The following is a 24,964-nucleotide window of genomic DNA, read 5'->3' as shown; positions in this document are numbered from 1 at the left end:
AATTTAGGAAAACATTCCACATTTGAGAGCATCAACCGAAGGCAGCTGTTGGGGAAATCTGATTAATGAATAACTTCGTGGTCTCACAAGCCCGGTGCCGCCTTCTCTCAGTCCAGTTAGAAGACCGTATTTTTCAAACACTATACGCTACAGAGCGTGCGGTTTTCTGCTGTTTCCCAGCAGTTTCTAAGCGAAATGGTCGACTAGCTTCCTTACACTAAATCCGACGACAACCTAGCGACAGCTACGGAAATCACGGAGGCAATACTTTTTCCGTATTACATTCCTTGGCCCTCAGAGTTTTCCCTAAGGTTCGTAGAACAGGCGCTTTGCGCAGACAACTTTCGAGAATAGGCAGAAAGTGCAAATACGCAAAAAGCTAATCGGCCTGCAACTTCCTGTTTTCCCTTCAGCGCATCCTATTACAATCTTTTCGAACCTGCCCTTTGGTGCGCGACCAACGTACAAGATCAGTTTTCGAGAATAGGCGTAGGGAATAGCCTACTCCCCGGCTATTCAGGGACGTATTTTACGCAACAATCGGGCAGACCGACAACGTAAGAGGCGAGCTAGGGTGACGGCGGCCATTTTGTGTCAGGAGGCAGGAGGAGAAAGACGGGCTTGGCTTCAGCGCTAAACCATCGGGCTCGTCAGAGGCTCCGGGAATTGAGTCCAAACGGCTCTCTAGCAGGGGAACGAAGCTGCTAAGGCGGTCTCCGGAAAGATTATACTAGCAGCAAAACCAACAACAGCTGCGGTTGGGCCCTCTCAGCGCCGATATTCCAGTCTCCGGTTTGCTGACACACGTAGTCTTGCGCCAGGAGCCTCTTTCGGCCTGTGAAGATGCGAGGCTTCGGAGACCGAGGCCGCGACCGTGACCGCGGCGGGTAAGGAAGGGAGCCGGGCTTTCTGCAGGGGTTTGCCCCCCGTCTACCACATAACAGGCAGGAAATCATCAGATGCAGCTTCGCCATTATGGTGTTCTGATGCCCTGACTTACTTTCTTGGATTTTCTACCTGCCTTGTAGCTTTTAAGGAAAAGGAGAAAGCGGGCGGTCTCAGCATATGCTTGGGATGGGGGAAAGGGCGAGGTGCTTACTCTCCGAAAAGCGTGTACAAGTTCCGTTGAACTCAGTGGTAATCCTGAGTAAAAAATGCACATCATCGGGGCTGCACGGAGAGGAGCTAAAATGGGCTAGGGCTGCCAACTTTTTGTTTGGTAAGGGTTTTTTAGCAGCAAGGTTCATAGCGCCATACAACAAGCAGGAGTGCAACAATGAACGCTTTTCCCATCGCTGCGTCGACGAGAAAAGCTTCGCCTGCTGCTGACTTTTTTCGTTTGTCATGTAATTCCTAAAGTCACAGAAGCCTTGCCAGAAAATACATGTTGAGGACTGGCGTTTGGGTATAATTAAGCGGCTGGAACATGGCGTCTCAATATGGAGGCGAGAGTGCGGGCGGGGAGGTGTCTGATGTGGGCCCGCGAGTGGGTGGAGATCTGGGGAGGGAAGTGCGGTGCCTTGAGAGGAGGGAGCTATAGGCCCCGGGGACAAAGTTCGCTGGCGTTCCTTTTTTTCTTCCATTACTATCAGAGGGCAAGAGGCCTCTGACGCCTTGTGATATCCTGCTCTCAGGGGCGCTATCTCGCACAGACGTTATATACTCATTTTCGCTTTCTTCTTGTCCCATGCATAATGCTTCTCTTCTTCCCCTGGCTTATATAGAAGCTTATGCAGTGCTTCCTGTGACTGTGAATGTCACTTGTACTTCCTGTGACTGTCGATGCCACTTGTACAGCAGTCATAAAACTAGAGCCTGAATTGCAGCTATAAAGGCACACTACTATTAGAGGGGTCGTTCTGGCTGTATCCTAAGCCCTTTTTTTTAGTGATAATGGGAAGAGGACTTGTAATTTTAGTTTGGCTGTTCTGTTCAAAGCCTCATCATGTTCCTATTCAGGATGGTACCCTAATCAGATTGCTTATAACAGTGCAGTTAGATCCATACCTTACTTGCTTCTTACTTCATTTGAGGAGCTTGTGCTGCAATCCTAACCAAGCATGCCTTACTTGTAAGTCCTGTTGTAAGAACTTTAAACTAAATATGCCTTGAATCAGTATTATGTTAGGAAGAACTGGGGATCAGTTGATGTTGCATTATGATATTTTGAATTAGAACAATTCCAGATGTATCTTCTCTAGCCACCATAGCACCAACACAAGCATTACTTATCATGGTGGCTGCTCCTATTTTAACTACATTGTTGCTATGCTGTCTATACTGCAGCTGCTAGTCTGTTTGAACTTGCAGCTGTCAGCATGGGGATCAATATAATTCCTGAGTATTAGTATAATTGCAGAGGTGGGGCACACTGATTTTGTGTAGCTGATGTTCCAACTGCAAACACCTCTGTCTGGAAGCACTCTTAATGCAATCCTGAGCATATTTACTTAGAAGTAAGGCCAACTGTTTTCAGTGGGACTAAGACAGTGTCCCTTAACTTTAAAATGCTTGTTGGTCCTTAAGAGGAATATGCCAAAGTTAAGCATTGTCATCTTTCAAATATCTATTTTAATTTTGTTTGAAGTAAATTACTTTTAGGCGACCTTTAAGGGTGAATCCTTCTCCAGGTGGCGTACAAGACAAAACAGTACAAAATGTATAATAAAATATGGGATAAAGATTTTAAAAACAGAAATAATAAGGGTTGAGAAGAGCTTATCTACCCTAATGATTACAGAAAAATATACAAGTTGAAATCTTATAATGAATAGATAAATTGCCCTTAATTGCAATGTTCTTGATAATGTAAACTGCAGCAGAATAAGTGCCTTGCTGGACATTTTGAACCTAGCAGTTTCTTTTGTTGGGTAACTTCCAAAATGATATGCAGTGGGAAAATGCTGATTGGCAGTGTAGGCCATAGTGAGAGCAACAGCTTTGAAGAAGAAGGTGGGATATGTCTGCTAAATCGGGAGCATGTTTGTAGATGCATAGTGGAGAAGTTGTCATCTCCATAGTGGACAAGTCAGTTACAATTTATGTGGGTACAGTGGCAAGAGTGGAATTGGGGCTTGCAGGTACTATTTAGCATTACGGTTTTGTCTATCATGTGACATCTCATTATGATGCTGTTACAGTGTTACGGGGTCAGGAACTCAGAAATGATTGGGGATAATGTTAGTAATTAATTTGTGGCGGAGTTCTGCTGCAGAGGTATTTTACTGAACACAAGTGTCACCAAACTGCAAAAAGTAATTTTTGAGTGCTATGTTACTGTTAAACTCTTTGCTTGGGTAGCCTACAGCACAGTCCTATACATATTTAATTTAAAGTAAGTTCCACTATGTTCATCCAGATTTAATCCCCTATAAATATGTCAGCGTTGTAGCCTTTAACTGCAAATCCTGTGCACATTTACTTGGGAGTAAGCCTCACTGGAATTGGAATAACATCTGAGTAAACATGCTTAGAATTGCACTGTTAGTATCTTCATAGCTTTGGTGATATAACCTGTTGCAGTTAAAGCTGCATTTCAATACATTCATTTTCTGTTGCTTACTGCTTAATTACCAATAAAAGGATTGTTTGATTACAAAGTTACCTTACAGTTTAAAACTTTAATATCTCACAACACTGCAGAATTAAGAAAAGAGGAAAAACAATTTGCAGTTGATATTATTGCATTTGTTTTTGTTTGATGTCACTAGCTGCTTTGGGCTTCCTTTTGGAGGAAACATCAGGGTACACATAAAGGATAATGATACTGTTTTGAAGTTTCCATTGGAAAGTAATATAAGGAAAACACTTAAAATATGTTTTCAATATATGTTTACGCTTGTTCAGTGTTCCTCATTGTTGTTTTCCAAAATGTTTTGATGTATTGCTTGGAATAGTGTTTGCTTATTTTTCCTACAGTAAACAAATGATGTAGAATAAGCATTTAAATATCTGTGTGTTCAGTATTTCCTCAAGCTGAGGTGTCTTGTTCTAGATAAGCAATACTTTTAGTTCCCCTAATGAATTTTTGTTTGTTTATTAGGAAAATGGCACAGCAAATGGCCAAAGAGTTAGTTAATATTGCTTTTGTGTCATTGTATGGACGTTTCATATGAAAAAATAGGTGTCCCTTTTTCCCAGTGTAAAAGCATGTTTTCTTCAGTTAGTCTTATTAATATTTGGGGAAATCTAGAAAAAGAAAGTCTAAAAATACGTAAAATGTTTATGAATATATGTTCATAAAACACTTTAAAAATACATTCTACTGTAAAACCCTTCCCTCAGGTTTGGCAGTCCTCTTCCTCCCAAAAAATTTGGAAATCCAGGAGAACGCCTGCGTAAGAAGAAATGGGATTTGAGTGAATTGCCCAAATTTGAGAAAAACTTTTACGTTGAACATCCAGAAGTGGCAAGACTCACTCCAGTAAGTTTTACTTTGTCTTGGGGTTGCTGTTTTGTTATTGGCATACTTGGAAACTTTTTCCAGTTGAGTGCTGCCCTGATTATGAAAATAATTAGTTATTTATACAGAGGACTTTGTCAGCCTACACACTGCAATGATTATCTTTTCAGTCACTCATTACAATTTAAGGCAGAACCCTATGCATGCTTAAATAGGAAAAAAAGTCGTACAACTCCCAGCATCCCCCAGTCAGCATGGTTAGCTGGGGAATGCTGGGAGTTGTAGGACTTTTTTTCTATCTAAACGTGCATAGGCTTGTGCCCTCATAAAGTTATTTCTGATCCTTTTTCTTGGATAGAAAGAACAAACTTGCTTCTGCTGTGATTCACCCTTGCAATTGCAGCTCATGAAGCATTCAGATTGTTAACTCTTGCAAAAGTGAATTTTGGGACTAAATGTAGTTTTAAGTGGATGTTCTATAACTGTTTGCTACAAGATGATAAAACTGTATCTGTGGGTGAGAAAAACACAGACCAAATGGTCATATTTATAAAAACTACACGAGATAGAGATTTATCTGTCACACTCATTTAATCTAATTTACCTTTTGCTGGAAATTGCTCAGATCAATTACTTCCAGACAATACCAAAGTGAAACAAGAATGCTTTTAGATTTTACTTTTCACTGGGTTATTGGTAACTTATGCTGCAGTCCTATACACCAAGAGCACGGAACCTTTTCTCTAGCGTGTGCTGCATTCCCATGGGGTTAACATGTTGAGGGTGGAGAGTGGAGCAAGAGCTATTCCATGTGCTTTTCCCCCTTAAAATCATTATGACCCAATACTACTACTGAAGAATTTTGAGAGTGTGAGTAGTGATGATCTTACCTCAAGATCACTGCCTTGTCTCCCTCCCCCCATCCATCTCTCTCTCTCTCTCTCTCTCTCTCTCACACACACACACACACACACACAGACTCTGTATTCTTTCTCTTACACACCCACCCATCCATTCACACCCCTTCTGACACATCCAATTCTAGCAGCCAGAGCAGAGACAGAAATCACTGTCCCTGCTCAGGCAGTTTCCTTGGCTTCTATGCAGGGCAGAGAAAAATGAGCTCTTTCTCCCCTCCCAACACAGAAAAGCAGCAGACTGCTGTGGGAGAAACAGAGTGATTTGCTCCACCACCACCAGCCAGCTTGACTTCGAAAGTGCAAATCTAGCTGAATCCACACTTGTGGAATACTTCTCTGTTCTGCGTACAACAACCTAGGTTTTTTAAAAAAACGGGTGTTGTGACATGTGAACTGGGCCGGTGACCTGCCATGATGTAGAATTGTAGATGGCAATCATAAAAGAAGTCAGGGAAAAGCCCTGAGCTAAAGAATTGATGCAGATAAGCATGTGCAATTCTTGATGGTGGCATATTTAATTTATTTGTGCCCCATTTCTGTGATTAGTAAAGTAATGTATATCTTGAAGACTTTGCAAAGTATATCTAGTATGTCAAAAGTCTCTGTTGCAGAAGGGCTTATTGACCAAGTTCACACCTAATACTAAATGGTGGATTAATCCATGATTAACCCAAGAAAGAGAGTGTGTTCTGTCTCTAGCAAGCTCCTCAGTTCTGCTTTCTGTAAACAAGGTAAGACGGCCTTGTTTGTATGTTGGGAACTTGACATCTGAACCTGGACACTCTGGGTTATTTAGGGGTTAAACAACCCAGAGTTAACTCAAGAACCAATCGTATGTTAACTCAGGTTTGGACATCTGGGTTTGGACATCATGCTCACAACCTGGGTTGATCGTAGGTTGTTTACAGAAAGTAAAAATGAGGAGCACACCAGAGGCAGGATTTAATTCTTAAAGTCTTTTACTAGATGTAGTTTGGTGCATAGAGGTGTGGTCGTGAGTTCCATTTCTTCCATTCCCTGCTTAGCTGTGTATTTTAAAACTTCATGAAAATGGAACTAATAGGGAGAACAATAGTTCACTATCAGACAGGGCTGGTAGAACAGAAACATTTACGGTAAGTGCAAATGGATGATTATTGTTTGTACTGATGGAAATGAAGGGGTCACCTGCTTCTTAATGGCTGCCATTAATGTTTTTCCATAATGAAGAAATGCCATGTAACTGCTACTTCTCACAAGGTTTACTTGACTTGCATTTTTCCCTCCTCTTAACAGTATGAAGTTGATGAGCTGAGAAGAAAGAAAGAGATTACAATTAGAGGGTCAGATGGTTGCCCCAAGCCTGTATTTGCTTTCCACCAGTGTAATTTTCCACGTGAGTATTCTGTCATATAGTTAAGCACCAGTATCGGGAGGTGGGAGGATATCTTGGATGACATCTTCTGATTAGATGTGTTTAGCTCCAGAAAATAATCTTGACGTGTAGATTTAAGAAAACTGCACTCTGAATCTAACTATGTGGTAGAAATTTATTCCAGTAGAACCTACTTCATATAGCAATCTGTGAGGCTTTTTGCAGCAGCTCATGGGCTGTCGGGGACAAGTAGGAGAGAACAGGCATGCTCCCTGCTTTTATTTTCACTTGTACTCAACAACCCATGATCAGCTCCTTCATACATTGCTGTGCATGACCCAGACTGCTAGATGTTTACAGACTAAACAACCCAGCAGTTAACAACAAACTATGGGTTGTGGTTACGTTTAAACCAGGTCACCTTGCTTTTCTTCATTTTGTATGTGTGTGTTCACTTTTAGAGTATGTAATGGATGTCTTGATCGACCAGCATTTTACAGAACCAACTCCAATTCAGTGTCAAGGCTTCCCATTAGCCCTTAGTGGTCGTGATATGGTAGGCATTGCACAGACCGGCTCTGGGAAAACGTTGGCGGTATGTATTTTTCAGTTTTTGTATTACTTTTTTCTGTGCATTTCAAGATTTTTTTATTGTGATCAATTACACTATATCTAATAATCCACTCTTCTAGCATCCCAAAACAATCCGTTCTTGTAGCATTTCAAGTCCCATTATCTCCCACAAGTTACTTTAAGGCTGGGTGCTGAAGTCTTTAGTAACTCTTGAACTTTGTATTGTAAGCTGTCTTGGGAATTTCTTGTAAAAATGGGTTATAAATAGAGAAGATTGAGGGATGATATTTGACCTAGTTTTTATTACATTGGATATCATATGGATGTTTCCTAAGAAGTAGTTCCCACATTTTTCATTGGGACTTATTTCTAGGTAACTATGGATAGGATTGTAGCCTTAGGTTGGCAGCTTCATGTGAAGCGTTTCAACATACTGCTAAGGGAAGCTGTTGCCATATAAGTATGCTTATGTTTTTTGGTAGTGTATAAAGGATTTTAAATAATCCCTGTCAACTCTTGCAATATGAGATATGTGGGGTTGTGAAAATGATACTGGTTTAGGTGGATTGGAAGAGGTCCATCACAGCTTAAAGTTGAGTGGCATCACTGTGGGGAATATTTTTGTAGCTCATGTGCTTTTTATTCCTTTGTACTGTAGTATATGTAAATATGACAGTTATAGCGAGCTTCCTCTGCTTAACTAATGAAGCATGCCAGTCCTACTCTGCTGTCTATCAATTACCATCTCATTGGCTGAAGAATCTGATGCTGATCCCTCCTTTCCTCCCTGACCACAATAAACATTTAACCTGGTTCTATGGGTGGGACCCAGAAACTTAGGCAATGCAACATCGATGCAAGTCTAAGGACTGTGGGAACTAAAGAGTATTGCGCGCTGCTCCTCTCTCCTTCCTCCCTGCCTCCATTAATACAGCCCTTTAAGGAGCAAGTTGGCTGCTTTCAAAACTATGGAGAGGTGTTAGCTATAAATTTCACTTTTTACCTAAACTGTATTCATGGACAACTGGTATGCCTATCCCAAACCTTTCTCTGTTGTTTTTAAACTTCTGGGGTCTGGCTGCTGTTTTAAGGCAAGATTTGAGGCAACTGTCACTTTTCTGTCTCCTAATATATCTTATTTCCCCCCATTTCAGTACTTGCTACCTGCAATTGTTCACATCAACCACCAGCCATATTTGGAAAGAGGGGATGGTCCAATTGTGAGTACTTTTCCCCTTTTCTGGACACATATGTTGCATGCTGATTTTTCATATTCATAGTTTTTCATATTCATATTCATAGTTTTCATAGTCCAGAAGCTGCAGCTTGTGCAAAATGCGGCGGCCAGATTGATTGCTGGAACAGGGAGGTTTGAGCGTATAACACCAATTCTGGCCCGCTTGCATTGGCTGCCTATATGTTTCCGAGCCCAATTCAAGGTGCTGGTTTTAACCTATAAAGCCCTACATGGCTTGGGACCGCAATACCTGATGGAACGCCTCTCCTGACATGAACCTACCCGTACACTGTGCTCAGCATCTAAGGTCCTCCTCCGAGTGCCTACTCCGAGGGAAGCTCAGAGGATGGCAACAAGGGAGAGGGCCTTTTCAGTGGTTGCCCCCCGACTGTGGAATGATCTCCCCGATGAGGCTCGCCTGGCGCCATCATTGTTATCTTTTCGGTGCCAGGTCAAGACTTTTCTCCCAGACATTTCAACAGCATTTAACAACGTTAAGTTTGTTTTTAATGGACCCCAGAATTGTTGTTTTTAAATGGATACTGTTGTTTTTATACTGTTTTTTATGTGTTGATGGTTTTTAAATTTTGTATACTTCTAATGTTTACCATTTTTAATTGTTGTAAACTGCCCAGAGAGCTTCGGCTGTGGGACAGTATATAAATGTAATAAATAAATTAAATAAATATTAGGTAAATTGGAGATTGTAGTTCTGTGAGTTTTGCCTCTGATGTTAAGCACAGATGGCTAAGATTTGAGTATAAAGCACAAAACAGGAGACCTTTACACTGATGATATGAATATGAATTGTGCAACTTGATAACTGAATTAGCTAAACATTCAATTCTTTATTGTCACGACACATGCAGTATATGTATGACCATAGAATATTGTAGAATTTTTTTATGTATAAGAAATCAAGGCTACTTTTTTGCTGTAAATATAATGCACAGATGATATATAATTATAAAACATGTTTGCTATGAAAAACTGCACAAAATGAGACATATTATAAATAACACAACAACGCATTATTATAAATAACAATACACAACAACTCTGTGAGGTGGGTTGGGCTGAGAGTCTGTGACTGGCCCAAAGTCACCCAGTGGGTTTCCATGGCTGAGTGGGGACTAGAACTCGGGACTCCCGGTCCGACACTCTAGCCACTACACCACACTGGCTCTGAAATATTCTGAATGGTTTCTTTTGCAGTGCTTGGTTTTAGCTCCTACCCGAGAGCTGGCCCAACAAGTCCAACAGGTAGCTGATGATTACGGTAAATGTTCAAGGCTGAAGAGTACCTGTATATATGGAGGAGCACCTAAAGGTCCCCAAATCAGAGACTTGGAGAGAGGTAATTAATGGAGTCGCATTGCATAAACTGGTTGTAGCTGTCTAATTTATGCAAATCTAATATGTCCTTTATTTAAAATAATTATAAAGGATGAATAGAAGTGTCTTGGGATAAAACTTTCATGAACAGCTGGCAGATGGGCTAAAGTTTAACCCATCTACCAGCTTTTCCTGCAAGGCTTATCGTAGTCACTGGCAAACAGTTCTAGAGGGTTATATACACTTTAGTTGCTAAAGAATATCTAAGCTTCTATTGCTATTAGTTAGTGAGTAGGAGAATGTAATATATGTGCAGTATGCAGCTTATCTTTAAATATAAACTTGCTAATGTAGCCATGAAGTGGAAGGTTTTTTTCTGTCTTCATTAAATACTGTTATGCAAGTGCTCTTAGATAAGAATGTTTGTAATATATTTAATACTATAAATTTGCACAATACCTCCATTAAAACTTTTGCACTAGAAGAAATTCAGCTTCCCTAGATGCACAGAACAGTGTTTGCATGTGTAAAAGCTTTAGCTCCGTATTTAAGATAGTGATCTGTTAGCATTAAGGGTATTTTAATCTACCTAGTTTGAGTGATTTGAACAGGATTCATTGATATGCCTTTTATAGCTTTGTAGTTTGAAAGGTTGAGATTATTTTTATGCTTACTCTTTCTCCCCCCGCCCCCCCCCCAATGCTCTCTGAAGGTGTTGAAATTTGCATTGCTACGCCTGGACGTCTGATTGATTTCCTTGAAGCAGGGAAAACTAACCTTCGCCGATGTACATACCTTGTACTGGATGAAGCTGACAGAATGCTGGATATGGGTTTTGAACCTCAAATTCGTAAAATTGTTGATCAAATACGGGTATGTAAGCTCTTACTTTATTAGCTTTCCTTGAATTACTGTTTTAAAAAATATCACCCAGATAACATACCTTTTCTCTTAGCCTGACAGGCAAACTCTAATGTGGAGTGCCACTTGGCCAAAGGAGGTGCGCCAGCTAGCTGAGGATTTCTTGCATGACTATGTCCAGATCAACGTGGGCAACCTGGAGCTGAGTGCCAATCATAATATCCTGCAAATAGTGGATGTGTGCATGGAGAGCGAGAAGGATCACAAGTATGGATGCTGCTGCACTGTTTCCAATTTTCTTGCAGTTTTAAAGCCCCTTTTAAGGGTAGCATTGTTTAAGTTGGCCTATGCAAGCTGAGTTATTTTTATCCTGCTTTATTCTTTTGTTGAATTTCAAAGCACTTATAAAAAGAAGTCCATTCAAATATTTCAGTATGGTTAAGACCAAAAACCTATCGCCAGTCACTTTTTCCATCAACCCCTACTGAACTTTCTTCTGTCTATCTTTGTTCCTTCCTTCCTTCATTATTTTTTGATGACAAAAACCCTTCATTATTTGTTACATTTATATTCCACCTTTTCCTCTAAGGAGCCCAAAGTGGTGTACATGATTCTCCTCTTCCCCATTTTACCCTCTCAACAACAGTGAGCTTCATATAGCTAAGGGTAGTGCGCAATAGGGGTGTGCAGAGCGGGTTTGCCCCGCCCCGTAATTCAGGGTGGAGCTCTGTTGAGGCGATTCTGTGCTCCGATTTTCGGGGCGGGTACATCTCTCTGAACCCATTGGAAAACCGCTCTGTTTTCAGGTAACCACTCAATCAATCGGAATTAGCAAAAATGCATACATCTCCATCATTTTTAAAGATAAAAAGATGAAACTTGGCACCCTGGTAGCTCAAGTAAGGCTTCCATGCCAAGTTGGAATCAGATCCATTCATCTCTTGATTTTTAGGAAGTTTCTAAAGAAAATTCCCCTCTCAGACCATTCCCCCCCATGCTCCTAAAACTGCATCTTCAGTTTATAAAAATAGCAATCTGCTGCATTCCCTGACTGTTTACCATAATGGGGTGAAATGGGGGGGGGAGCTCTCTCTATGAGAGGTCAGACAATAACAAACAAATATAAATACCTTTATTTTATATACCATATATTTTCAAAGCATATGAATTTGACTCCTGTCTTCAAAACAGGAGACACTAGTACTAGCAATAGCAAACTTTTCTCTCGCCGCCCCTTCTTCTCTTGACTTTACGTCTGGCCGAGTTGCGTCCATACTTGCGGTACACAGTTGTAGTTTCATTCTAGTTCATACACAGCTCCCATAATTTAAACATGTGGTATATGGTACCAAGTCCACACACATGGGGGACTGATTTTTGTAGGAGGTTAGTTTCTGAAAGTTCTGCAAGCTCTCCTGAGAGAAGATGAAGTGCATATGGGGAGTGGAACCTGGGCTCTTTCTCTCCTGTTTCCTTCCTACTGCTCCATGAGCTAGCAAACAAATGAGTTCCAGGGTGGGGGGAAATGGGTTATATTATTTGCAATCCCTCCCCTAAGCACTGTGATTGGAGGGAGGAGAACAGGGAGGAGACACTGGCTATTGGTTAGCCACAGATGTCAATCTCAAAACTACCCCTCCCTCACCTGTCAGTGTCTTCCTAATATGGAAAAGTGTTCACTTGGTCCATCACGTTAAAACAACCCCTCACGAAGCCAGATACTTCAGATACCTTCGGAGCTCTGAACACCCATAGCTCCACACTGTGAGGATCCTCCAGTTTTGGAAACAGCCAATACCCACTCTGCAAGATCAGACCTCCGATGTTTTGCAGAGCGAAGTGCACACCCCTAGTATCCAATGTTAGTGCTATTTAAAATAGACCCACCGAGATGAATGAGACTTAAGTTGGTCACAACTTAGTTAATTTTTGTGAACTGTCCAGAGAGCTTTGGCTATTGGACAGTATAAAAATGCAATAAATAAATAAATAAAGTCCCATACATTTCAGTGGGTCTGCTCTACATGGGACTAACGTTGCATACTACCCCAAACAGGGACTTGAACTCTGATCTTCTTAACCATTACGCCACATTGGTTCTTTATTGTGTATTGTTCTAGATAGCTGTTAATAATTGAATAGTATCAAAATGATCTCATTTCAGAATAATGAAATGAAATCAACTGCTTGCTCTTGTGTATAATTTGTGGGGTGTGTGCTTATTTTTGTTAAAAGACTAATACAACTGATGGAAGAAATCATGGCTGAAAAAGAGAACAAGACAATTATCTTTGTGGAGACGAAACGACGATGTGATGACCTAACTCGAAGGATGCGTAGAGATGGGTAGGTCTTTTGGTCCTAATTTGAATGGTAGTGTTGCAGTTGGAAAGCCCTGAGATCCATAGATCTTGGCAACCTCTCATCTTGTTGTATGTGTTCCTTTCAATGTTTTATGTATAATGAAAACTTGGGTAGGAAAGGAATGACGTGGCTGCTTAATTGAGGTCTTTATGAATGCTACCACTTTTGGGGAACCCAGGTTGCACATGTGTATAACATGTTCATTAAAAAACTTTATTAAAACAATTGTCAGTAACATTAGAAGGAAATTGTATCCTCCTTGAATCTGTGGGAATAGGGCAGACTGTTAAATCTAAGTGAGAAGTAATTAATCACTAGCACTTGAAAGATGATACACAGCTAATTGAGTTTTTCCTCAGAAATATGCAAGCTCTAATTGGGTGGTGCAAGTGAAGAAGGGTAGAAGAGTGTGTCATGGTTCCCAAATGTATGTTTGGGACTTCACATGGAACTTATATCTGAAGTGATCTCTATCCAGAAGTCTTATTCCAAAATCTTCTTAGCCCCTTTACATTGTCCCCTAGTGGTATTTGGCACTATGTCCAAAAAGCTTGTGTTGGTGTTCCCAGCTTCACTGTAAAATAACTGCATTCCTTGATTTCTTAAGTCTTTTCATATCAGTTTGTTGTAAAATGTTCATATTTCTGGAACTTTTGTGCATGTGCTAGCTAAAATTTCTGAAAACCTTTTGTATTTTGTAGTTGGCCAGCTATGTGTATTCATGGAGACAAGAGTCAACCAGAACGAGATTGGGTGCTTAATGGTGAGTAGCAGGAAAGAACATGTCTGGCTGATCATGGCTGGTGTGTTTCACAAGCAGTACAATATCAAAAGCTTATTGATTCCATCTATATGCTAAAATGGTTATTGTATAGCTTTTGTTAATGTTATTTTAAGTGTTTAGATGTTTTATCTATTTCATAATGGAAATGCAACAAAAGCGCAATATTCAAAGCTAGACTCAGAAAAGTGACTTAATGTAGCCCTAATGTGGATCAATGTGAAGATTTGAAGTCTTACTCTGGAACCATCAGGTCTAAAGATAAATCTATGTTTTTAAATATGATTTGCCACTCATAAATATACATCAAGATGGATTCTCTTTTTTTCAGAATTCCGCTCTGGAAAGGCTCCTATCCTCATTGCTACGGATGTTGCGTCTCGTGGGCTAGGTTTGTACACATGGGCTTCTCTGCCTGCTTCTCAGGTTGTTTCCTTAGATTGACACTTTTTCCCCTAAAAATTTTAAGCGTGACTTTCCCTCACATGTGAAATGCCATTTTTAACATTGATCTTCTTTTTCTTTCATATTCAAAATCTCTTCCTGCTCCTAATGAACAGGCTTTGGTCTGCAGCAAGGCCTAGGCATGACTAATCGATCGCCAATGGGGAGAAGAGACGTCCATTTACTCAGCCCAATTCTTCCACCACACCCATTTCCCTTCCAGCTCCAGCTTTTGAGGCTGGATGGCTAGGACTGGTCTGCATCCACTAAGTTGTTGTTCATAATTACCAGGTGGTAGCTCAAACATGTTTTTTAAAATCCGTTTCTGTCCAAATGCATTACTAATGTAATTGCACTTTAACATGCCTAGGTAGATGCCCTGCCCCCCGCCATGGAACCCTGTTTCACATATGTGAACATACTCTGTATTTTTACACACAAGCATTCTACCTCACTGTTCCTCCTAGATTGGATTGCTGAGGTTATAACACAAGGGTTTCTTGTAAGAGAGCATGAATTCCAGTTTTCTTTCATTGCCATAAACATTGTTTCTCCTGGATGCTTGAGTAAACAGTCACTCTTTAATAAGAATGTTATCTTGATGATTGCATCTCAAACATTCAAAAATGTCAGATTCCCCGTATCATCGTAGATATTTGAGAAACCTGGAAGAGACACTCCTGGGAGCTGTTTGGTAGTGTTGAATTTAATGGGCAATCCATTGTGGCAGATATTAATCTTGAGTCAGTGAAATTAATCCCTCAAGTAATTCAGAGGGACTTGTTTTAAACAAATGAACATTTTGTCACTTGAAAAAAGTACTGAAAGGGCAGCTTGTTGTTGCTTTTAAATGTGATAAATGTACTAAATAAGGTGGTAGTCTTTACTCACATAACCTTCATTATCCCACGCCATCCCCTAAATTTCCCAATACTTCTTTAGAAGTGTTCATATGGATTTCAGTCTCTGTCCTCTGAGGTCATGTCTGGACCTGTGCAGGTAGAACTTGGGCCTGTTAGGAGAAAGGGTGAGGCCAGTTTTTTTTTTTAAAAAAAATTAAAGATAATATGTTCTTTGGCAGTGTTTTTTAAACAGGCTTGCTGTGTGCTGGTAGCTTCTTTGTGCATCTTGCCTAGACACTTAAAATCAACCCTTCTCCTCATATATTTCCCCAAAACAACTCATTTGGATACTATTTAAAGAAAACAGTCTCCCCGTTCTGCCTTCTCCACTTTACTGAGGCTGTGGGGAAAAGGTACCAGAGTCTGTTTCTTGTTACTAAATAACATCTTGGCTTGTTTTGGGGCCCAGAGTTTGCCACTTTATAAAAGCAGAATACCTAACTGGCAAATCTCTGGACGAATTCCTCCAAGTTCCTGGAAAGTGAAGGCTTCTAGCTAAAACATAGAACAGGGGCGCGCACTTTTTGGCTGAGTCACCAGGGTTTTTCCTTCTTCTCAAATGAACATTGGTCTCAGAAAACTCCTTCCAGGTAAGTTGAGTCCCCCATAATGGCTTCTCTGTGAATGATCCCTAGAAGAGAAGACTTCCCTCTGCACTGTTTTTCATTAAAACATTTGGTTACACTTCACTCTGTTAAAGTCAAATCATTAAAATTCTTTTTGTTTGTTTTCTTTAACAGAAACTTTGATATCAGCTGCCGATCACTCAGTGCAGGTCTGGGGACATATCTACATTGGTGGTCGAAGCAGCTCTCTAGATGATCGTGTTTGCTAGTTTCTGCCCCTCCCAATTAATGTTCAGACATTCAATCCTTTTCCGGGGGCATCTCAGTGGGCATGCATCCCCAGGTAGCCAGATTCCTTTTTAGAATAATCAAGAATTGGTTTTCTGTAGTTCCTTGGAAGAAATATTATTTTACATCAGTGCAAGATAAATTAGTGAGAAACCTTTTTTTTTTTTTACTGCATGTTCTCCTCCCCACCCCAGACAGATAATGTGGATCTGATATGCACCTTTCTAAGGTGGAAGTAGCCCACACTTCTTTTTTCTTCTCTGCCTTGTTGCTCTTCCATGGATTTCCTACCCAAATCCACTCATACCTTCATTCTTAACTGGCAATCTCTATACTTTTTAACAAGAAAATGCTTCCTGGTATTCATTATGGCTACTTTGCTAATGGATGTACAGACTGGGATTGGCTGAGACCCCATAACCTGCTGTTTGTCAGACTCCAGTTAAGCCATAGCTGTGAAGATGTGAATATGCACTCAGTGTGTTCTCCTGCCCTTATCTAACACTTTGCCCTTTGAGATCTTTGCACCAAGGACCCTAGCTGGAGACTCGCGCTGCCCCCTGTGAAATCTGCCTTCTCACTTTTTGGTGTGATTCAGGACTTTGGAGTCTGGAAAGATTGAGGAGCCCCCCCTTGCTGTAATAAGAAACAGACATAACACCCCTTTGCCACTGCTACAACTCACTTTTACTCCCCCCCGCCCTGCCCCCCCCAATCCTTTTATTTGAAATTGATGCAGTCTGGGCAATAGATGCAGCCTGACCTTTTGGATGTAATTTTTAGCATCTTCATTTCTTGACAATTGCCCCCTTTAAGCCCTGTGAGGGGACAACAAGCGTTGGAGGACCTGAAACTTACGTGAACCCAGGTTCTCAGGCGCTTGACAGCCAAATGGGGCTACAGAGAAGCATCTAAGCCAGTTCACAGAGCGAGCGTGTGTGGGGACTTCTCGCTGCCATGGACCCTTGATGCATGCTCCCCGCGCTCCAGTGGTCCCGTGTCAGAGGGCGGAGTTTTCGAAAGGAGGCCGCCAAAAATAAAAGGCAAAGAGACGGGATCGGCTGCAGCGATTTCCCACAGGAGGAGGGAGTGTGCATCGGTCTGGTAACAAAACAGGGAATGTTTCTCATTTTTAAAAGAAAAGTCAATCTGTGTTTTATCTTGGATATAATTCTAAATATTCTCTGTAAAATGCAGATTTTTTTTTGTAAGTGAGCTGTTAATTTTTAATGTAAAACTGATTTTCCTAAATGTTGTATGGCAAGCTTTTTTCAAAGCATTACACTAACATTTATTTATTTTCTGTTCTCTGCACTTCTGAAATCTCAGATATTTTTCCTTAAGGCTTGCATTTGGGGTTATTCCCTTTGTTCAAGTTTACTGGAAGCAATCTAATGCTAGATATCTCACCAAGATGGACTTGGTGATATGATCAAATGTTAGTGTGGTGCATCTTTAAAGGAGGAGGATTGAAATAATCTAGCTGTCTATTAATCCAAACTGGCAACCTTTACCTCCACTAAAACTGGGATATCTTATGGATACTTGGAAAAAATATATTATTTTAGCTTGTATTAAAACTTTTTGGAAAAAAAAGCTTTGTGTTTTTAAACCTATGTGATGACTGGAAGGTAAGTGATTTCGGTGTTGCTAGACTTGTAGACTTCTCCTAACAGAGTTAAAAGCATTTGGCAGTTCTCTCCTCACCCAGTCCAGTTTGCTGTGTCTGTAAAAAGAGTGGCACATTTGTTTGTTCCTTGACATGCTTGTTGAGTAAAATTCCCTGAATTCCACAAGTCAAATGTTCAGAGATCAATACAATATGTGTGTGTTCATGACATGCATGCAGCAAAGGATGGATGAATTTTGAGAGGAATAATGAACTGCTTTGACTTGGTGTCTGCTTTTTGAACACACATTTTTGATTCCCATGTGCATTTATCTCAATTTAGCCTTTCGCTCTGTTGGGAAGAGTCTGTACTGTCTTTATGCCTTACAACTACTAACTTTTTTCTTTTCTCTTGTTACTGTCACTTGCATTTGTGCTCCCCACCTTCTGTTGGCACATCCTTCTTCCACTACCCTCTCCTCAATCCCTCACTGTGCTTTGGTTGCCTCACAAGATGTGGAAGATGTAAAGTTTGTGATAAACTACGACTATCCAAACAGCTCGGAGGATTATGTGCACAGAATTGGCCGAACCGCCCGTAGCACCAACAAAGGCACTGCCTATACATTCTTCACACCAGGGAATCTGAAACAGGCTAGAGAGCTAATAAAAGTGCTTGAGGAAGCCAATCAGGCCATCAATCCTAAACTGATGCAGCTTGTGGACCATAGAGGCGGCGGCGGTGGTGGAGGTAAGTTTTTAGTTTTTTGCTTGGCTTTTGCCATAGCCGCATTAATTTTTTTACTAAGTGTAATGATACCAAGGTCAATTGGACTCTTAAGTAGGATTACACTGTCAATTGGTATATTCATGGAATGTGTATATTTATCTGATTCAAAAGACTGGATCAGATTTATTAAGTTTATATCCTACCTTTTCACAAAAAATGTGCTAAAGGTAGAGCTAATGATAAAATACAGATAAAATAACAGTTATTTTATAGAGTAAAAAAACAGAAGTTACTGAAACTTATCAACTAAAGATGCATCCAATAAGAATATAAAGAAAGAAATAACTGCTCACCAGATTCCATTCTTCCATAACTTTCTATGAGATTTTTATCCTACCTATCTAGCTTTCTTCCTTTATGGCAGAGGTGCACAATCTTTTTTGTGTCAAGTGCTACATTGGGTGTTGGGAATTATATTGGAACTGCATGAGAAAATCCTACCCTAGTTTCCCTTAAAATCTCATTTATCTCCCTCCAGTTTATGCTGCATTTCCCCCACTTTATGGAGTTCATCCCATCCAGTTTATAAGGTGCCCCCCCCATTCCTGTCCCATCTGTGTTTAAAATCTCACTTACATTTCAGTAAGTGTCTCCTTGTTTTCAGTAAGCCCTCTAATAAAGCTCTCTTGCTGGCGGCAGCAGCTGTGAGCTTTGGCCAACTGCCCTGCGACACTCCAGCCGACACAACTTCCTGCCATAGATTCCCTGTTATCCAGAGTGTCACTGGAAGTAGCAAATACATAATAAGGTAGCGTTCTCAGAGTTTGGGTGAACTTCAAAACATAGAAAATGAAAAGGGAAATAATATTGGAGGCAGCAGCAGCGGGACTTCTGGGTTGAAAGGAAAATCCCTTTTTATCACTTGGAGAAACAAAGTTGCATCTGGTGAGCTTGTTCCTTCATCTATCTATCTATCTATCTGGTGGGAGGGAGACTTTGTAGGTGAACTCCTTTCACCCCTGCTCTATGGGGAGGCACCTCCCTTGCATGTTATTCTGTTTGCCCTCTTACCCTTCAGCCTTTTTGTGTATGTATCAGGCCTGCTTCATCCATTATCAAGATCATTATATTTTGGGAAATCTGAAGTATGCAGTCAGAAGGTGCCATATGATTTAGACCATTCTTAACCATGTCAGGAGAAGAGTTAGGAGTCTCGGTCCAGACCACACATCACTTAAAACAAATGGCTAGCCATGAGAGGAGATAGGTTGGGTTCCTAGCAGCAACCCCTCTCGCCTTCTAAAAATTTGAAGTGGGACTAGAGTGAACAGGGCCTGAAGACCTGTTCGGTGTTGCAGTCTAGCTACCCATGTGCTGCTATCAATATTCTTTGGAGATTTACTATCTAAATTTGGCTATTTGACTCCACAGTTGCTCCTGCTAGTCTGTGAATTTTTAGGCTATCCTATATCTTGGAATAGGGAATAAAAGTATGGATAAAAATAAACCACTAAAATAGTCATATTCCTAACTGTAGCCATTGAAAGCTTGCTTCAATAAAATATCCATAAGGTTAGGGTGACATGGCTCCAGGGAGAAAAAATATAGTTGCAAGAAACAGTAGCCAAAGATGCTTTTCTTGTTTCCAGTACTGAATAAATTTGTTCCATTGTTCTAGAGTCCTAGTTTCTGCTATTTGGTCTTGACCTATAGTGAACAACCTTGGTTGAGTAAAAACTTGAAATGACCAATTTTGTATCCCCCGCTATGTTATATTTCCATGACTTAAGGAAAATGTTTGACCTTTTGCCCACCATTTTTATAAGTATTGTGTTTAGGAGGAAACAGAGATAGGAACACAATCTTTCTTGAGCAAATTAGTTTGTTGCTTCTGCTTCTCTATATACCTTCACTTGAACATTATCTTATTTCGTATGCATTCTAGCTGTTGTTCACACTATGAAGCCAGAAGCCAGGTTGGAAAACCTGTCTTAGTAGGAGTTCAGTGGGTGGCAGAAATAATTGGACAATGAAACTAAGGGTTTCAAAGCAGTTTTTAATATGCAGCCAGAAGGTGAGCCGCCCAGAGAGCTCCGGCTATTGGGCGGTATAGAAATGTAATTAATAAATAAATAATAAATAAATAAATATGTGTATTTCCTTCTCAATTATGTGGATTGCATATAATTCAGCAATGCCTAGCTCATAGAAAAATTCCAGTCTTGTGTTCTAGCTATATTAATGACTATTCAGAAAACTGGACCTGTAGCTAGATAACACCCTTGGAAATACTGACATAAAATAAGTTCTGCTGATGTGTGTTTAAACCTCCGTGAAAATAGTGCATACAAGTATGAGTGCAATGCCCTCCTCTGAACAGATGGCAATTGACAACCTATGTTACATTGGAGAAGAATTGACAGGCGTTGGGGCTCCTGAGTTTAAGGACTCTGTTCTCCAAGCTGTGTTTTTGGTTCACTTCATTATTTATTTTAATAGGCTGACTCTCATCACAGTAATTTAGCCTGTTTTCATATGAAAAATTACAATTAAATACACCTACTCACAGCTTGGCATAGTTTGCACATTTGCTAAATATTCAAAGCTGCATCAGACTTTCAAACCCATTTCTCCTCCTTTCTAGATTATAACTCAGAACATCAAGCATAAAAGAATTTCTGCTCTTTTGAGATTATCGTTCTTTTCCCTGATGTATTAAGGAAAAACAAATCTTAGAATACAGACTGAATTTGATTATCATCTAATGTGAAAAAAGAAGAGTTAATAACAGCTGTGTGAGGCTCTTCATTATGAGCTGGCAAACACTGTTGGCTCTAGTATTGAAAATAGACTTAATGAAAGTAAATTGATCTTAGAGAGCTTTTAATTAGGATTAACATATTAAACCCAGGCATGTATATCACCAGGTGGTCGCTCCCGTTACCGTACTGCTAATTCATCCAACAACCCAAATCTGATGTACCAGGAGGAATGTGAACGGAGGCTCCGGGGTGTTAAAGATGGCCGAAGAGACTCGAGTAACTTTCGAGACCGTGATCGCAGTGACAGCTTTGCCAATGGAGCCAACAAGGCTTATGGCGGCGCGTATGGGAATGCAAATTCTGCATTTGGGGCACAGCAGGGGCAATATGGTTATGCCCAGGGAACCTATGGAGCTGCTGCTTATGGCACAAGCGGCTATGGGGCAGAATACAGTGCTGCTGGGTATGGTGGAGCCAACGCTGCCAGTGCTGGGAGAAACTCGCAAAGCACCGGCCAACAGCAGTATGCAGGAATGGGCCGTTCGGGCCAGCAGCCACAGCCTCTCATGTCGCAACAGTTTCCTCAGCCTCCAGGCACCAACGTGATGGGCTATATGGGACAGACTGCCAACTACCAATATCCACCTCCTCCTCCACCCCCTCCCCCTTCACGCAAGTGAAGACCACTCAGTTTGGTGGTTACCAGTCAAGATTTGCAATTAAGAACCTTCTCTTCTTCCTCACCCTTTCCCCCTCCAAACCCTCATTGTGATGTCCCCCCACCCCACCCCCAATGCAGGTTAGATGTAGAGTTCACCATCCAAATTCTGGCCACACACAATCGTCCCAGTCCACCTTACTGATTTTGTTTTTAAAATGAGTATTGACTGGCAACTGACTTCTTTCTACGTATTTTGGCCTTGCACGTTAAGTAATCTGGAATGATTTTTCTCTCTCAAAAAAGAAAGACTCCACAGGGCAGATACGTCCCAGTCCAGTTGTCACTGTGTCTGAGGCTTGTGTGTGAAAACTTGCTGCAGAGAGGACAACTTCTCCATGCTGTAATCATCAGGAAGGATGGTGCTAAGGAGTGCTCCCTTCTTAACAGAATATTAAAGGTGGTGTTGATTTTTGCTTACTTAAAGTCGAGACTGTTTTCTACAATGATAATTGAATGAGGCTTTGGATGTGGCATAGGTGAATTTTGGAAAAAATACTTAGTCTGGTTTGGCTCAACATATGGTTGTTCCAAACCTGCACCCCACAGATAAAACCTAAAAAGGAACATTTGACTTTGGCTAGCATTAGTGCAGCTCCTGGATGTCTTCTCAGCCCTTTGAGGAAGGGAATGTAATGGAGATGTGTGTTCTTTTCTGTTGTAAAGCACTTCACCCTAGGTTTAATCACAAAATCATATTTTTAAGTTAATTGGGATTTCTCTGTAGCTTTTAAATTATTAGCTGCTAGGTATCACCCAATGGATCACAATTTAAACCTTGCCCCCAAGTTTCAACTTCTGGGATTAAAATCACACTTCAACAGAAGAAGCTAGATGGGGTGCTAACCGGTTTCCATTTACTGGGCATCTGTCTCATTGATATAACGCACCTTTTATTGGGCACATTCAGAATCCCACTGTACTGAGTAAAATGGTTCAGTTTTCCTGTTTCAAATCTTAAAGGTTTATTTTAGGCTAAATGGAATCTAAACCCCTCTTCACGGGGGAGGAGGAAGAGATGGCTAAATATGTCTTGGAGCTGCATTCTTATCCTGATCTGACTAGGGCTTTCCTTGGCTTTTGAGTGAGTTTCTTCAGCTGTCTTTTACATTCAGCTTTTACAGGTAGGTAGCAGTCTAGGAAGCTTTAGTAAAGGATGGAGCTTTAGTAAACACTTCCATTCAATCTTGTTTTTCTTTCCCCCTGGCTGAGCAAGGCTTTCTAAGTCGGCGGGTGGGTGGGGTGGGGTGGGCTTCTTTTTCAAGTACTACGGCTTACGTCTTGTGACTATTAGCAGAAGGGTTGGTAGTAGTTGGCTTTTTCAGTGCATTACCTGTTTTGTTCTGATAACATGGCAGGAAATCACTTATGTAATGATTGAGAGGCATAATGTGTGTACTACAGCGTTACTTTCTATTTGGGGAAATGTATAGTTCAAACAAATGAGACAGCCCAGTTATTTTATAGCAAAATGGGTTTTGGATTTTTGTTCCCCAGTAAAAAGCATGCTGGGGAATGATAAATCATTTGTGTGTCTTGTATGCAACATACAGGTAGGTTGGTTGCACAGACTATGGGAGGGAAATGTTTGCCAGTTTAAATTCGTCATGTCTCATTTGACTTCCATAATCGTAAGCTGGCAAAATGAGAAGTCTGGCAGTAAGCATCATTGCTAAAAAGACCAGAAATGAACATTCATTTACTGAACACTGACTGATCTGTGTTTCCTTCCTGGAAAACCATCATGGAACTGTCTGTTCATGCAGAAATAAATCTACAAGCATATAGGGTATGTGGAGAGAATGCTTACTTCCCTGCTGTCCTGAAAGCGGTTTCAGGAAAGTCAAGACTGCTGTGTGGTCTTAGTCTTCAGCAACCTCTGCAGGCATAAAATTGTGTTTGGGCCTTGCAGTGCTTTATTGTAGCTTGAAGGTGGCTACAACCCAGAGTGTCTCATGCTCAGAGTATTAACTAATCATTGAGTGCTCTGTGGCGTGTGCTGCTTGCTTCCCACCTGGTGCTGCTTGGTTCCACTTACCAGCTAAAGAGCCCTTTTGACAAAGCAGTAATGTCCATTGCTTCTCCATTAAACATTTGTAGAAATACCAAATCCAGCATATCTTTCCTTCCAGATAAGTTACTGTGTGGGCTTTGTTGAGTTGAAAGATTTAGACTCTAAACTTTAGAGGCTTTGTGGGTGGGATCAGTGCTGTTTCAACCTTACTGGTATTTGAACACATTCCTATTGTATTAATAAAAACTTGAATGGAGAGATTCATAGCTCTGTGGTGTTCAGGCACAGCATACTAAAAAAGCTATGTTACTATTAGTTTGTAAATTGTCCTTTTGATACCATCTTGTTTTCTTTTGTAGGTATGAATAAAACACTGTTGTCAATAAAGTTTGAACTTGTTTTTCATTTTAAAAATACAATTGCTCAAACTTCAAATTTACTATCGATTCCCTGTTAAAATATCTGAAGAAGAAATAACTAATTTCTATATCCTCTGCTGCAAAGGGGGCGGGACAGAGACTTTAGGCTTGCTAGATGCACTAGATTTTTTACTAGAATCCTGAGGTCCACCAGGTGCAAAACTGTTTGAGGTCCTGGGCAAAGACATGCATTTAGAAATAATGGTGAACCCAGGAGTTTGCTTTAGTACCAGAACTGAGTCCTTTTACATACACATTCACTCCTGGTTTATGCCCTAAAACTTCTCCCATTTCAGCAGCCTAATTTAGGTGGGAAAGCACACCTTTTTATTGTTGCTTTTGTTAATAATAGGGAGTCTAGTTTGTTACAAATCACCCAGATATCTACCAATAGATCCCAATCTACCTTCTACCACCTCTGTTCTACAGCAAGTGCTGGGATCATATAGGAAGGAATGTTTTTGTGAACCGCCCAGAGAGCTCCAGTTATTGGGCGGTATAGAAATGTAATTAATAAATAAATAAATAAATTTGGATGTTCATAGTAGCCTGGAGGAAATGCAAATTAAATTAAACTGGTACAAACTCAAAAGCATTATTTGAAAGTCTGAGACAGAATCAACACATTTGATTACTGATTCATGATAAGTTTTGATTGTTACAAGTCCCAATCTTAGCACAGAAA

The 24,964-nt window shown here is 40.6% G+C and overlaps 1 protein-coding gene across 1 annotated transcript; it reads left to right on the top strand.

Annotated features, from left to right (window-relative positions):
• Positions 1-544: 544 nt before the first annotated feature.
• Positions 545-24,247, top strand: DDX17 (DEAD-box helicase 17). The gene is made up of 13 exons (XM_063133527.1): positions 545-887; positions 4,285-4,423; positions 6,598-6,697; positions 7,138-7,271; positions 8,404-8,469; positions 9,702-9,843; positions 10,534-10,694; positions 10,777-10,949; positions 12,918-13,028; positions 13,748-13,809; positions 14,159-14,218; positions 18,151-18,387; positions 21,294-24,247. Exons 1-13 carry the CDS (start codon positions 844-846, stop codon positions 21,806-21,808), a joined length of 1,944 nt encoding a protein of 647 aa, XP_062989597.1. The 5' UTR covers positions 545-843; the 3' UTR covers positions 21,809-24,247.
• The last annotated feature ends 717 nt before the right edge of the window (positions 24,248-24,964 follow it).

This window comes from Elgaria multicarinata, chromosome 9 (assembly GCF_023053635.1).
Source record: "Elgaria multicarinata webbii isolate HBS135686 ecotype San Diego chromosome 9, rElgMul1.1.pri, whole genome shotgun sequence".
Taxonomy (NCBI): Eukaryota; Metazoa; Chordata; class Lepidosauria; order Squamata; family Anguidae; genus Elgaria; species Elgaria multicarinata.
The sequence above is the reverse complement of the archived record's forward strand: the minus strand, read 5'-3'. Positions and strand labels throughout refer to the sequence as shown.